The sequence below is a fragment of the Stenella coeruleoalba genome (genome assembly GCF_951394435.1).
Source record: "Stenella coeruleoalba genome assembly, chromosome: 2".
Taxonomy (NCBI): Eukaryota; Metazoa; Chordata; class Mammalia; order Artiodactyla; family Delphinidae; genus Stenella; species Stenella coeruleoalba.
The window spans coordinates 91,063,365-91,078,702 of record NC_137147.1 but is presented as its reverse complement, the minus strand read 5'-3'; the positions used below and the strand labels follow the sequence as shown (position 1 = coordinate 91,078,702).

General features: G+C 38.2%; 1 protein-coding gene and 1 long non-coding RNA gene across 2 annotated transcripts in view; both read left to right on the top strand.

Moving 5' to 3' along the window:
• Window positions 1-8,111, top strand: part of CEP152 (centrosomal protein 152) — a gene marked incomplete at its 3' end in the record, with an annotated part of 86,707 nt that extends 78,596 nt beyond the window's left edge. Inside the window, exons 22-24 of the mRNA XM_079913595.1 lie at window positions 4,121-4,277; window positions 4,523-4,626; window positions 7,072-8,111. Coding sequence (XP_079769721.1) covers window positions 4,121-4,277; window positions 4,523-4,626; window positions 7,072-8,111 — 1,301 coding nt within the window. The remainder of the gene's footprint in view (window positions 1-4,120; window positions 4,278-4,522; window positions 4,627-7,071) is intronic.
• Window positions 8,112-8,658: 547 nt separating this feature from the next.
• Window positions 8,659-15,338, top strand: part of LOC307181694 — a 30,495-nt gene continuing 23,815 nt past the window's right edge. The window contains exon 1 of the long non-coding RNA XR_013827008.1: window positions 8,659-9,006. This is a non-coding gene — a long non-coding RNA (uncharacterized lncRNA). The remainder of the gene's footprint in view (window positions 9,007-15,338) is intronic.

Here is a 15,338-nt window from a genome sequence, read left to right as displayed (position 1 = left end):
TTTCTCTGTCTGACAGTTCACTTAGCATAATGCCCTCAAGATCCACCCAGGTTGTCACAAATGGCAAGCAATTTCATTCTTTTTTATGGCCAAGTAGTATCATTGTATGTATGTACCACATCTTCTTTATCCATTCATCCATTGATGGATGCTTAAGTTGTTTGGCTATCTTGGCTATTGTAAATGATGCTGCAATGAACATAGGCACACGTGTATCTTTTCGAATTAGTGTTTTCATTTTCTTTTGGTAAATACCCAGAAGTGAAATTGCTGGATCATATAGTAGTACTATTTTTCTTTTTTTGAGGAATCTCCATATTGTTTCCCATAGTGGCTGTACCAGTTTGCATTCCCATCAACAATGCATAGGGTTTCCCTTTTCTCCACATGCTCACTAACACTTCTTTGTCTTTTTGATGGTAGCCATTCTAACAGGTATGAGGTGATATCTTATTGTGATTTTGATTTGCATTTCCCTGATGATTAGTGATGTTGAGCATCTTTTCATATATTTGTTGTCCATATCTATGTTTTCTTTGGAAACCTGTCTATTCAGATCTTCTGCCCATTTTTAATCAGATTGATTGTTTTTTGTTGTTATTGAGTTGTATGAGTTCTTTGTATATTTTGGAAATTAATCCTTATTGGATATATAATTTGCAAATATCTTCTCCCATTCAATAGGTTGCCTTTTTTATTTTGTTGATGGTTTCCTTTGCTCTGCAGAGCATTTCAGTTTGGTGTAGTCCCACTTGTTTATTTTTGTATATATTGCCACTGCTTTTGGAGTTAGAGCCAAAAAAATATCACTAAGACCAATGTCAGTGAGCTTACTGCCAGTGTTTTCTTCTAGGAGTTTTATAGTTTCTGGTCTTACAATCAAGTCCTTAATCCATTTTGAGTTGATTTTGTGTATGGTATAAAGAAAGTAGTCCAGTCTGATTCTTTTGAATGTGGCTACCCAGTTTTCCCATCACAATTTTTTGAAGAGATTGTCCTTTCCCCATTGTATATTCTTGCCTCCTTTGTTGTAAATTAATTGACCATGTGTGAGGGGGTTTATTTCTGGGCTCTGTATATTGTTTCATTGATCTGTTTGTCTGTGATGTCAATACCAAACTGTTTTAATTACTATAGCTTTGTATTGTAGTTTGAAACCAGGAAGCATGATGCCTCCAGCCTTTGTTGTTCTTTTTCAAGATTGTTTTGGCTATTTGGGATCTTTTGTGGTTCCACACAAATTTTAGGAATATGCTAAGCTACTCCAGCTTTCTTTTGGTTTCCATTTGCATGAAACATTTTTCCATCCCTTCCCTTTTAGCCTGTATATGTCCTTACATCTGAAGTGAGTCTCTTTAACATTTCTTGTATTTCCTATTTTTCTGTTGAAGTTCTCTCTGTGTTCATTCTTATTGGTGAGCGTCTTTATGACCATTACTTTGAACTCTTTATCAGGTAAGTTACTTACATCCCTTTCATTAAGGGTTTTTTCTGGGGTTTTGTCTGGTTCTTTCATTTGGAACATATTTCTCTGTTTCTTCATTATGCTTGACTCTCTATGTGTTTATTTCTATGTAACAGCTACCTCTCCCAGTCTTGAAGGAGTGGTCACAGGAAGACTGGGGTGTGTTTCAGGCTGCTGTCTGTGCAGTGTCCTGGGGGTTGTAGCTTGCCAAGAATTATCTCTCCAGTTGTTTCAGTCCTGTGGGGTCCAGAAATGCAAGCCCTCTAGCCACCAGAGCCAGGTGTTCAAGGGGTGTCCCCTGTGTGAACTGTGCACACCTGCTGGGTTTGGTGTGGTGGGGCTTCAGTGGAACACCAGGCTGGGTGTGGCATGGTGGGGCCACCATGGAGTCCAAGAGTGGGGCAAGTGGCTCTAGCAAGGTAGAGGGAGAGTATAAAAATGGCGCCTGCAAGGGACAATACTAGTAAGGTAGAAGAGTACAAAAATGGTTCCCGCCAGCACCTCTGTTCCCTGGGAGAGTTCTAACAGATCCTGCCCTTCTGGCAGATGCTTTAAGATCAGCAAGTACATCTCCCTTAACATAAGGTCTAGGCATTTTTAATGCTGCTGTTTTTGCACTGGGTTCCTGAGTTGAGTGAGTCTGTGCGTGAGTCCTGTAGGAGTGGAATCTCAGGTTCCTACAGCACTTTGTGTCTTCTGGACGTAAGCCCCATTAGTTTTCAAAGCCAGGTGTTTTGGGGGCTCATCTCTCTGGAGCAGGTCCTAAGGGTTGGGGCACCTGATGTGGGGCTCAAACCCCTTGCTCCTCAGGGAGAAGCTTTGTTTTTGTGATATTCCTCCTGATTGTGGGATGTCATGCCAAGGGTGAAGGTTTTGGCAAGATTGCGTCTCTGCATCTCCTACTCACCTTGATGTGTCCCCTTTGTCCTTTGTGTGGGGTGGCTCTTGGGCTAGTTCTCAGGTCTTTTTTAGAGACAGTTGTTCCATATGTAGCTGTAGATTTGGTGTGTCCGTGGGAGGATGTGAGTTCAGGATTTCCTGTACTGCCGTCTTGAACTGCTTCCAAGATTTTTCTTCTTGGACACTAATATTAAACTAAAAATTTCATAATCTTACAACTTAAATAACTACTACCAAAGAAAATGTCATATGAGTTTAAATGAGCAATTACTACTTTCTTCCATAAACTTTTAAGGACCATGAAAAATGGATGTAATTAGGAATTGTTCTGTTGTCTCTATTATTTTCATAATGGATTATGTCATAGATGTAAATTTATTTATCAAGTCCTGTAGTACTAGGTGGTGTCGCATATCCTGCAGAACATTTCTGTGGTTTATGTTTTCCTAGTAGAATACCTCCTGGTTTTTAATTGCAATATTGCATAGTTGGTATGTATGTCCCAGAACAATACCAGTGTTTATGTACAAGAAATGTATATTTACCTACTAAAATTGCATTCATTTTAAACAGAATGAGTGGGAAAGGTCTCAAGTTCCAAATATAATTGGTAGATCATCAGAATCATGGTGGGGATGTTTTGAAAAGCCCACTCAGTATCAGTATAGAGAATGTGCTTCTTAGCTGTTGCCAGTACTAACAGAGTACATATTACTAGAAAGAAATTTACTTTTTGTTAACAATTATAGTGATTGGAAAGTGAAATTTTAAGCTTTTCTTTTTCATCCTAACATGATAACTTGTGTATTTATGTGTATTGTTTTACATTTTAGAAGTTGGTTGGAAGTTTTGTTTTGACATGTACTCCATCAGAATTTTTCCCACTTGAAGTAATGAAAAATAGTCTTCCACTTAGCATTTTTGCATAGAATGTGTAATTTTCAGGAAGAGCTTACTGATATTGAGGGAGATTCCATTATGAGTTGGAATCCTTAATATAATAGGGATGATAATATTCTAGAGGTAGGATGTAGTCCTGGATTTAGGACAAAATGTTAACCTTAAATAGTGGTAGTTCCAATCAAAGCACACTGAGTTAAACATAAAAGGAAGACTTGAAAGCTGTGAACTATTTTGAAATGTAAATTTCAGGAGGCATCATAAGTCTCATCTTTCTCCCTGCAATAGCATTTTGTACGTATCTCTCATGGATTGTAGTATTATATTTAGTTGGACACTCAAAAGTGCTGCCAGAAAATTGAATAAATAATGAAACATGGATTTTCAGAGCACAAGTAAACAGAAGAATATGAATCCAGCTCATATTACCTCATTTCTCTCTTTCTTTGTCTGCTTCTCTCTTCCTTTCTGCCTTCCCTTTCTGTATATTTCTTTTTTCTCTTGTCTTAACTAGACGTAATATGTAATTGAAATGTATAAATATCTGTGCCTCATATTAATGATAACTGCTTGCTTCAGTGTTTCAAAATATGACAGTTTCCCTGGGGGATATGCCATGTTTCCTTACCATATATGTCCGTCATCATTGTAAAAGGACTTTTGGATTACTCCTGCTTTGAGTCTACCAAAATGGTGACCGGAAATATTCCATTTTAATGATTGTAGAAACCTATAATGTTTAAACTATACATCCAGTCACTTCATCTCCCAGAAAATTGGTCTGAAGTCTGCCTCTCCTGTTTTGGAAAAACTGCTAATAAACGTGCATTTTGTGGGGATTCCCCCCGCCCCCAGGTGATATGCTTCGTTATATTCAGGAGAGTAAGGAAAGAGCTGCGGAAATGGTAAAAGCAGAGGTATTGCGAGAACGTCAAGAAACCTCCCGAAAGATGCGCAAATATTATTTGATTTGCCTCCAGCAGATTTTGCAGGATGATGGAAAAGAGGAAGGGTAAGTTCTGTCTGAACAGTGTGTCCTGAGAGTACCAGGACAGCATGTTGTCATTTTCTAAGCATTTTCCTTAGCCACAGAATTAACTGTGTCTACATGATGAGCCATTAGGGATTAAGAGAGGCTTAATGTCTGTGCTGCCCTAAGTGGTGGCAGAGCATATAGGAAAACAGAAATCCTGGGGCTAAGGAAACTTCTTTTTTCCTTTAAACTGTATTAATTTCATATTCTGGAATTCCCCACAGGGCTGAGAAAAAGATTATGAATGCTGCTAGCAAACTTGTTATGATGGCAAAATTGCTGGAAACACCTATTTCTAATAGATCCCAGAGCAAAACGACACAGTCAGGTATGTCAAAATGAGTTACTTGAAGGATTTTTCTCTCCCTCTTTTTTAGATATTTAATATCTTTAGTATGAGAGTAGGGAATGTAAGGAGTGAGAGCTGAGTTATCCTATTGTGTGCATGTTTTACTTAAACTGGAAACTTACCAAAAAACAGTGTAGAGTTTCCAGTTCAAGTAGTCAGACTGAGCTTACCCACCAGCTTCCTCCTGCTGCTTCCATCCCTAGAAATGATAGAAAAGATTTTAAACGACAGTATAGAAGGAGAAAAGGAAGAAATTGTAACTGAGCTTTTAAAAGTTACAACTGATAAATCAGAGGCTGTGAGAAATCCCTGAAAGAAGGCAAACACTGTAAACTGAAGATGGAAACCTCAGTTCAAAACTCCCAGAAGATGATAGTTACAAGTGGGAGCAATATTGAAACTGTTCTACGTGTGAAGGTGGTATGTTCCAGGAGAAGTAGTAAGCCTAGGGGATACCAATGGGGTAATTAGCTGGTGTTCCAGAGCAGCTGAAACCAGGTGGGATTGCCCTCTTTATTTCTACTTATCTTTCTTCCTGAACCTCAGATTGGGCTAGGTAAGAGCAACAAGAACAGAGAGTCTGGGAACTGGGCAGTGCTCTAGGTGGCTAGCCACACCGAGGAGGAGCTGAGAGCCCAAATCCCAGAGTACCAGGTATCAGATCTTTCTACCCTGCTGCTCATTCCTTCCCGCTCCACTTCCAACTCCTTTAAACAAGCAGCAGATACTGTGCTCAGGACATCTGAAAGATAAGCATTCAACCAAGAATTACCACATATTTATAGAAAGCCAGCACCATGAAGAAAGATACCAAACTCAAAATAAGACAAAGCAAAAAAAAAAAAAAAAAAAAAATCCACAACAGAACTTATACCTAAAAAGATAGAATTAATAGAACAAACAACAGGACCTGAGAATGTTAGAAAAATACAGTATTCTCAGAAAGATGTAGGAGGATATTATAGAGGAAACTAACAATATGCTAAGATTTATACTGTTTTCAAGGAGAAGATGTAGATACTGATAACTCTAGAGATTGCTAGAAAAATACAAGTTTAAGTATGTGTATAAAAATTTAAGGCTAACTAATAGAGAAATAGAATATATAATTTTCAAAGTACTAGGGGTAAAACTTGGAAGAAAACGTTTCAATCTAATAATCTAGAAAGAGGAAAAATACATGTAGAAAGCATGGGTAAATAGAAAATAATAGTAGGTTGAAACATCAGCAGTCACACTAAATGTGAATTGGTGAAACTCACTTATTAAAAGACCACAATTTTCAAACAGTTTTAAATATTCTAGACATATGTTATTCCAGATAAGAACATTGTCAAAAATTCAAAATAAAGGGCTGGAAAGTGATATACCAAGCAATGCAATGTTGATATTAGATAAATTATAGAGTTAAATACAATATTAGGTAAATTAGAGTTAGCATTAAACTGACCAAAGTGATAGTTCATAATGATAAAGGAGCAACCTCCCAAGAAGCTATAAATGAATTCTTTCTGTTCAAAATAAAATAACTTAAGAATATATGAATCAAAAGCTGATGGAAAAACATGAAAAAAATTAGTAAATTCCCAGTCACACTGGGAGGATTTGAACATATCTGTGAGGAAATGGGGTTTTTGCACTTCTGGAAAGCTTGAAGCAAAGACTGTTCAGGAATTCCCAAGATTGATGTTGGTAAACGTTCTTCAAATAAAAGCACAGAGATTATTTGTGTAAATTTTGGAATGGCGATGTGAACCTTGGCTATAGAAGGGCAGTGGCATATAACAAGAAAAGAGTTTTCTAGATTTGGGGCAACTGCAAATAATGAATAATGTCCCCAGCAGAAACAAACCCTTTTCAGAGACTTTAAGGACCAGGGTACCCTACTTTGAGATATGATGCCTCTGATTCTATGCTGTGTGGCTGTTCTGCTTCTGATCAGATTTAGTGTCTTAGCTAATTAAATCAGAAACTATTTTAGCTTTGAGAAAAAGAGAGAAAGTGTGTGAGAGGGATGTGTGTGTGTGTGTGTGTGTGTCTGTGTGTCTGTGTCTGTCTGTCTTGGGTTGGGTGGGTTCTTCCACCAAACTTTCTCCATCAGAAACTCCATATTTGACATCAGAGCAGCAAGACTGGAAATGTTGCAGTTGGCTCTTGAAATGCTGTACCATTACAGAAAATAATACAGCAGGTGGATAGCAATAATAACAGATTTCATTAACAGAATTACTCAGCTTTATCTAATAGATATATGTAAAAGAATATTTTTAAATGTCCAGCATTGATGTATTTTCTTTGAGAATGATTAAAATATATATGCATCCCTTGGAAATACATAAAAACATATATTTTTTCTCCTCTTTCAGTGTTAATTTTCTCCTAATTTTGTTTTCCCCTAATTTTGTGTTCCCTTGTATACAATAGTATTGCCTCTGACTTCAGAGATGCTGACTGGAGTTGAAAAATCAAAAAGAAATGATGTGAATCAGAATATATCGTGTCACAGTGAAAGCAAATCAAACAGTATAAAAACTATCCCTAGAAGTATGTGTGACCAAGCTCCTAAGAGGAGGGCTGCCTGTAACTTACAAAGGCGATTAGAGGACGCAGAGCACGGGGACAGAAAGCATGAGCATTCCAAAGAGTCACATCCACGCTTTCAGTTCGGGGGTAACAGTCACAAACACCTAGACACTTTGCCAAGGAATGTTTCTCCTGAGTTTGTTCCTTGCAAAGGTGAAAGAGGCTTTGGTTTGCACAAGAAGATAGACCTCCTCGGTGATACTGTCTCTGAATCACTCCAGCACTCAACTGCACACCCCTTTCTCGGATCCTTCGGAAATAAACCCTCACCTAGATATACCCCTAGTCTTTCTGAATCCGAGTCCACGCATATAACTTTTCGAAGTCCTAATGAAAGACTTGGTTTAAAAGTATACAAGTGTAATCCACTGATGGCAAGTGAAAATGCTGCATCTGAGAAAAGTCAAAGTTTGGGTGTTAAGGAAACTCCGGTAAAGGATGGAGGGGACCTCAGTGACTCTGTAAGCTGGCATTCCAACAGTGCCACTCTACCCTGCAACAATTATGAAGTGTCATTTTTGCATGATAGGCCACAAGAAACTCTGGATATGCTGGACGAATCTGTTAATTTCAAACAGTTTTCAGCAGCAAGTTTTCCTTTAGATTCAGAGAAAAACAGTATGATTCATCAACCTATGAAATGTCAAAGTGGTCATGCTCCAGACCTGTCAGAAGAAACCACGTATTCCCCGCCAGGGAAGATCAGCATGACTCTTGGACACCCACCTCATCATAAGGCTGATATATTAAAGTCAGATTTCAAAAAGCTGAGCAGTACAGTACCATCTGCAGTGTGTCCACAGTCTTCAAGAAAATTAATTGCTCCTCTGTCTAACCAACAAGATAGTGGCTTTGATAGCCCATTTGTCAATCTAGACTAACTGTTATACAGTATTTAAGAAGAATCATTAATATATTGATAAGAAAACTGGAAGAGAAGACTTCATACTGAAAAATATTTGTGGGTTCTGCATATTTTGAGATGTTTTAATGACGTCTGACTATCATATGAGTAAAGTATTCTCATAAAATTACTTGAGATACTAAGGTTGCCTTAGTCTTCTAAAGGGCTAATCGTGTATGTGTAATCTGCTTCTGTGTGGTGCTTGTATTTGGTTGCTAAACCACCTATTTTTATACTTATAAATTAGCTCTCTGTGCAGTGTTAAATTATTTAAATAAACTTGCATATGGTCTGTAGAATTGTTATGAATTATTTTTAAATTCATAATGTAGAAATGTTATATTGACATAATTTGAGATTCATCTAGAAAAACATATAAACCTTGATGATTCGTACGTATGCTCAGCCAGATTTAATTTTTGAAATTAGCCATGTTGAATGAGGCTATAGATTTACTCTACACATAGTTTTCCTGGAAATCCGTACTCAAGATTTTGATCCTTGCTTTCAGTTAGTGGAAAAGAAGTATTGCAAAGATTGCCACAAAATACATAGCTGTGTCCTGGCTTCATTAATTCAAATATTAGTCTGAATTTTTTTAGTTGGCATTTGCGTTATTTCAAATCTCCTGTGACACCCAGAGACTTTGTCTCTTTTATGGTTTCATAGTCTTTCCTTCATCTGAAGCATTACTTTTTTTTTTTTTTTTTAGATTCTGCCTACTTTACACTAATGATTGTCGACAAAAATGGTATTGTCTAATACAGTATTTCATGACTTTATTGGGGAATATTTTTGGACTTCACAATGAAAATGGACTAGGTCCAGAGAGGTCAGACATCCAGCAATGCATGGGGCAGTGAAGCATCTCAGTAAGTTGGTTCCCAACCTAGGAGTCTTTCAAGATGCCACACCAGTCATTCACATAGATGAAAAATCTGATTATAGTGACCAGAACTTGGAACTTAACTTCATTATGCTTGTGAACACCAAATACTTCTGTATGGTTTTAATAGACACTGACTTTTTCAGGAATATAACTGCTGGGAAAATGGACAAAAGATTGCGTTTTGTCTTGCTTTGGAATTTGACTGGTTCAGTGTTTTGGGAAACTCACATTACAGTGGCAAAGGTCGTAGAGGAATTTAAGTTGCTAACTTAGTGCATTTATATCAGTCAGCATTTAGAGCTGTCAGTTCTGGTTCTGGTTCTGACTACATTACGTCTTCTAGTCTAGCTGTGTCTGAGCAGTGGCATTTTGAAAGACATGTGATCTTACTCAAAGTTTATTTTCAAATTTCTTTTTTCCTGAAGGTGTAGGTAGGTTATATCATTGTTAAGTTTTGTCTTAAAATGGGTTTTACAAAATACTTAATATTAATGAAGGTGTTGGGCTTTATAGAGGCAAAACCCACTGTTTTAGAAGGATGATGTACTTACTACTACTACTACTACTATAATAGCCATAATGACTTTTTCACCAAGACCTTCTCACTTGGGTTACTCTAACGGCAGCCACACTGGTCCTTCCACTTCTAATTGCATCAACAACCTCCACACCACCTCCACCCAGCTTTTGAGTGCTTTTTCTGAAATGAAAATCAGATCGTGTTACCTCCCTGCTCTCTGGTACTTCATCACCGTCTGGTATTCTTTTTTCTTTTTAATTTTTTAATTTTATTTATTTTTTCTATACAGCAGGTTCTTATTAGTCATCAGTTTTATACACATCAGTGTATACATGTCAATCCCAAGCGCCCAATTCATCCCACTCCCACCCCTACCCCCCGCCGTTTTCCCCCCCGCAGGTGTCCAAACATTTATTCTCTACATCTGTGTCTCAATTTCTGCCCTGCAAACCGGTTCATCAGTAGCATTTTTCTAGATTCCACATATATGTGTTAATGTACGGTATTTGTTTTTCTCTTTCTGACTTACTTCACTCTGTATGACAGTCTCTAGATGCATCCACATCTCTACAGATGACCCAATTTCATTCCTTTTTATGGCCGAGTAATATTCCATTGTATATATGTACCACATCTTCTTTATCCATTCATCTGTCGAGGGGCATTTAGGTTGCTTCCATGTCCTGGCTATTGTAAATAGTGCTGCAATGAACATTGGGGTGCATGTGTCTTTTTCAATTATGGTTTTCTCTGGGTATATGCCCAGTAGTGGGATTGCTGGATCATATGGTAACTCTATTTTTAAGGAACCTCCATACTGTTCTCCATAGTGGCTGTATCAATTTATATTCCCACCAACAGTGCAAGAGGGTTTCCTTTTCTCCACACCCTCTCCAGCATTTGTTGTTTGTAGATTTTCTGATGATGCCTATTCTGACTGGTGTGAGGTGATACCTCATTGTAGTTTTGATTTGCATTTCTCTAATAATTAGTGATGTTGAGCAGCTTTTCATGTGCTTCTTGGCCATTTGTATGTCTTCTTTGGAGAAATGTCTATTTAGATCTTCTGCCTATTTTTGGATTGGGTTGTTTGTTTGTTTGTTTTTGCGGTATGTGGGCCTCTCACTGTTGTGACCTCTCCTGTTGCGGAGCACAGGCTCCGGATGCGCAGGCTCAGCGACCATGGCTCACGGGCCCAGCTGCTCTGTAACATGTGGGATCTTCCTGGACCAGGGCACGAGCCTGCGTCCCCTGCATCGGCAGGCGGACTCTCAACTACTGCACCACCAGGGAAGCCCTGTTTGTTTTTTTAATATTGAGCTGCATGAGCTGTTTATATATTTTGGAGATTAATCCTTGGCTGTTGATTCCTTTACAAATATTTTCTCCCATTCTGAGGGTTGTCTTTTCATCTTGTTTATAGTTTCCTTTGCTGTGCAGAAGCTTTGAAGTTTCATTAAGTCCCATTTGTTTAGTTTTGTTTTTATTTCCATTACTCTAGAAGGTGGATCAAAAAAGATCTTGCTGTGATTTATGTCAAAGAGTGTTCTTCCTATGTTTTCCTCTAAGAGGTTTATCGTGCCTGGTCTTACTTTTAGGTCTCTAATCCTTTTTTTTTTTTTTTTTTGCGGTACGCGGGCCTCTCACTGTTGTGGCCTCTCCCGTTGCGGAGCACAGGCTCCGGACACGCAGGCTCAGTGGCCACGGCCCATGGGCCCAGCCGCTCCGCGGCATGTGGGATCCTCCCAGACCGGGTCACGAACCCGCGTCCCCTGCATCGGCAGGGGGACTCCCAACCACTGTGCCACCAGGGAAGCCCTCTAATCCATTTTGAGTTTATTTTTGTGTATGGTGTTAGGGAGTGTTCTAATTTCATTCTTTTACATGTAGCTGTCCAGTTTTCGGAGCACCACTTACTGAAGAGACTGTCTTTTCTCCATTGTATATCCTTGCCTCCTTTGTCACAGATTAGTTGACCATAGGTCCGTGGGTTTATCTCTGGGCTTTCTATCTTGTTCCATTGATCTATGTTTCTGTTGTTGTGCCAGTATCATATTGTCTTGATTACTGCAGCTGTGTAGTATAGTCTGAAGTCAGGGAGTCTGATTCCTCCAGCTCCGTTTTTTTCCCTCAAGACTACTTTGGCTATTCGGGGTCTTTTGTGTCTCCATACAAATTTTAAGATGATTTGTTCTAGTTCCATAAAAAATGCCATTGGTAATTTGATAGGGATTGCATTGAATCTGTAGATTGCTTTGGGTAGTATAGTCATTTTCACAATATTGATTCTTCCAATCCAAGAACATGATGTATCTCTCCATCTGTTCATATCATCTTTAGTTTCTTTCAACAGTGTCATACTTTTCTGCATACAGGTCTTATTTTATTCCTTTTGTTGCAATGGTAAATGGAAGTGTTTCCATAATTTTTCTTTCAGATTTTCATCATTAGTCTATAGGAATGTGAGAGATTTCTGTGCATTAATTTTGTATCCTGCTACTTTACCAAATTCATTGATTAGCTCTAGTAGTTTTCTGGTGGCATCCTTAGGATTCTCTATGTATAGTATCATGTCATCTGCATCAGTGACAGTTTTACTTCTTCTTTTCCAATTTGTATTCCTTTTTTTCTTTTTCTTCTCTGATTACTGTGGCTAGGACTTCCAAAACTATGTTGAATAACAGTTGTGAGAGTGGACATCCTTGTCTCGTTCCTGATCTTAGAGGAAATGCTTTCAGTTTTTCACCATTGAGAATGATGTTTTGTCATATATGGCCTTTATTATGTTGAAGTAGGTTCCCTCTTTGCCCATTTTTCTGGAGGGTTTTTATCATAAATGGGTGTTGAATTTTGTCAAAAGCTTTTTCTGCATCTATTGAGATGATCACATGGTTTTTATTCTTCTATTTGTTAGTATGGTGTACCACATTGTTTGATTTATGTATATTGAAGAATCCTTGCATCCCTGGGATAAACCCCACTTGATGGTGGTGTATGATCCTTTTAATGTGTTGTTGGATTCTGTTTGCTAGTATTTTGTTGAGGATTTTTGCATCTATATTCATCAGTGATATTGGTCTGTAATTTTCTTTTTTTATAGTATCTTTGTCTGGTTTTGGTATCAGGGTGATTGATGGTGGCCTCGTAGAATGAGTTTGGGAGTGTTCCTTCCTCTGCAATTTTTTGGAAGAGTTTGAGAAGGATGGGTGTTAGCTCTTCTCTAAATGTTTGGTAGAATTCACCTGTGAAGCCATCTGGTCCTGGACTTTTGTTTGTTGGAAGATTTTTAATCACAGTTTCAATTTCATTACTTGTGATTGGTCTGTTCATATTTTCTATTTCTTCCTGGTTCAGTCTTGGAAGCTTATACCTTTCTAAGAATCTGTCAATTTCTTCCAGAATGTCCATTTTATTGGCATAGAGTTACTTGTTGTAGTCTCTTAGGATGCTTTGTATTTCTGCGGTGTCTGTTGTAACTTCTCCTTTTTCATTTCTAATTTTATTGATTTGAGTCCTCTTCCTCTTTTTCTTGATGAGTCTGGCTAATGGTTTATCAATTTTGTTTATCTTCTCAAAGAACCAGCTTTTAGTTTTATTGATCTTTGCTATTGTTTTCTTTGTTTCTATTTCATTTATTTCTGATCTGATCTTTATGATTTCTTTCCTTCTGCTAACTTTGGGGTGTTTTTGTTCTTCTTTCTCTAATTGTTTTAGGTGTAAGGTTAGGTTGTTTATTTGAGATGTTTCTTGTTTCTTAAGGCAGGATTGTATTGGTATAAACTTCCCTCTTATAACTGTTTTTGCTGCATCCCATAGGTTTTGGGTTGTCGTGTTTTCATCATCATTTGTTTCTAGGTATTTTTTGATTTCCTGTTTGATTTCTTCAGTGATCGCTTGGTTATTTAGTAACGTATTGTTTAGCCTTCATGTGTTTGTGCTTTTTACGTTTTTTTCCCCTGTAATTCACTTCTAATCTCATAGCGTTGTGGTCAGAAAAGATGCTAGATATAATTTCAGTTTTCTTAAATTTACTGAGGCTTGATTTGTGACTTAAGATGTGATCTATCCTGGAGAATGTTCCTTGTGCACTTGAGGATAAAGTGCAGTCTGCTATTTTTGGATGAAATGTTGTATAAATATCAATTAAATCTCTCTGGTCTATTGTGACATTTAAAGCTTGTGTTTCCTTATTTTCCTTTTCGATTATCTGTCCATTGGTGTAAGTGAGGTGTTAAAGTCCCCGACTATTATTGTGCTACTGCCGATTTCCTCTTTTATAGCTGTTAGCAGTTGCCTTATGTAGTGAAGTGCTCCTATGTTGGGTGCATATATTGCTACTCCAACTTTCTTCTTTTTTTTTTTGCGGTACACGAGCCTCTCACTGTTGTGGCCTCTCCCATTGTGGAGCACAGGCTCTGGACGCACAGGCTTAGTGGCCATGGCTTATGGGCCTAGCCGCTCCGCGGCATGTGGAATCTTCCCGGACAAGGGCATGAACCCATGTCCCCTGCATCGGCAGGCAGACTTTCAACCACTGTGCCACCAGGGAAGCCCTACTCCAACTTTCTTTTGATTTCCATTTGCATGGAATATCTTTTTCCATCCCCTCACTTTCAGTCTGTATGTTTACCCATGTCTGAAGTGGGTCTCTGGTGGACAGCATGTATATGGGTCTTGTTTTTGTATCTATTCAGCAAGCCTCTGTCTTTTGGTTGGAGCATTTAATCCATTCACGTTTAAGGTAGTTATCGATATGTATGTTCCTATGACCATTTTCTTAATTGTTTTGGGTTTGTTTTTGTAGGTCCTTTTCTTCCTTGTGTTTCCCACTTAGAGAAGTTCCTTTAGCATTTGTTGTAGAGCTGGTTTGGTGGTGCTGTATTCTCTTAGCTTTTGCTTGTCTGTAAAGCTTTTGATTTCTCCATCAAATCTGAATGATAACCTTGCCGGGTAGAGTAATCTTGGTTGTAGGTTCTTCCCTTTCATCACTTTGAGTATATCATGCCACTCCCTTCTGGCTTGTAGAGTTTCTGCTGAGAAATCAGCTGTTAACCTTATGGGAGTTTCCTTGTATGTTATTTGTTGTTTTTCCCTTACCGCTTTCAATAATTTTTATTTGTCTTAAATTTTTGCCAATTTGATTACTATGTGTTTCGGCATGTTTCTCCTTGGGTTTATCCTGTATGAGACTCTCTGCAATACCTGGACTTGGGTGGCCACTTCCTTTCCCATGTTAGGGAAGTTTTCGACTATAATCTCTTCAAAGGTTTTCTCAGGTCCTTTATCTCTCTCTTCTCCTTCTGGGACCCCTATAATGCGATGTTTTTGTGTTTAATGTTGTCCCAGAGGTCTCTTAGGCTGTCTTCATTTCTTTTCATTCTTTTTTCTTTATTCTGTTCCACAGCAGTGAATTCCACCATTGTGGCTTCCAGGTCACTTATCCGTTCTTCTGCCTCATTTATTCTGCTATTGATTCCTTCTAGTGTAGTTTTTATTTCAGTTATTGTATTGTTCATCTCTGTTTGTTTGTTCTTTAATTCTTCTAGGTCTTTTTTAAACATTTCTCGCATCTTCTCGATCTTTGCCTCCATTCTTTTTCCGAGTTCCTGGATCATCTTCACTATCATTATTCTGCATTCTTTTTCTCCACTTCCTGTAATTGTTTTTCTGGAGTTTTATCTTGTTCCTTCTTCTGGTTAATAGCCCTCTGCCTTTTCATCTTGTCTGTGTTTCTGTGAATGTGGTTTTTGTTCCACAGGCTGCAGGATTGTAGTTCTTCTTGCTTCTGCTGTCTG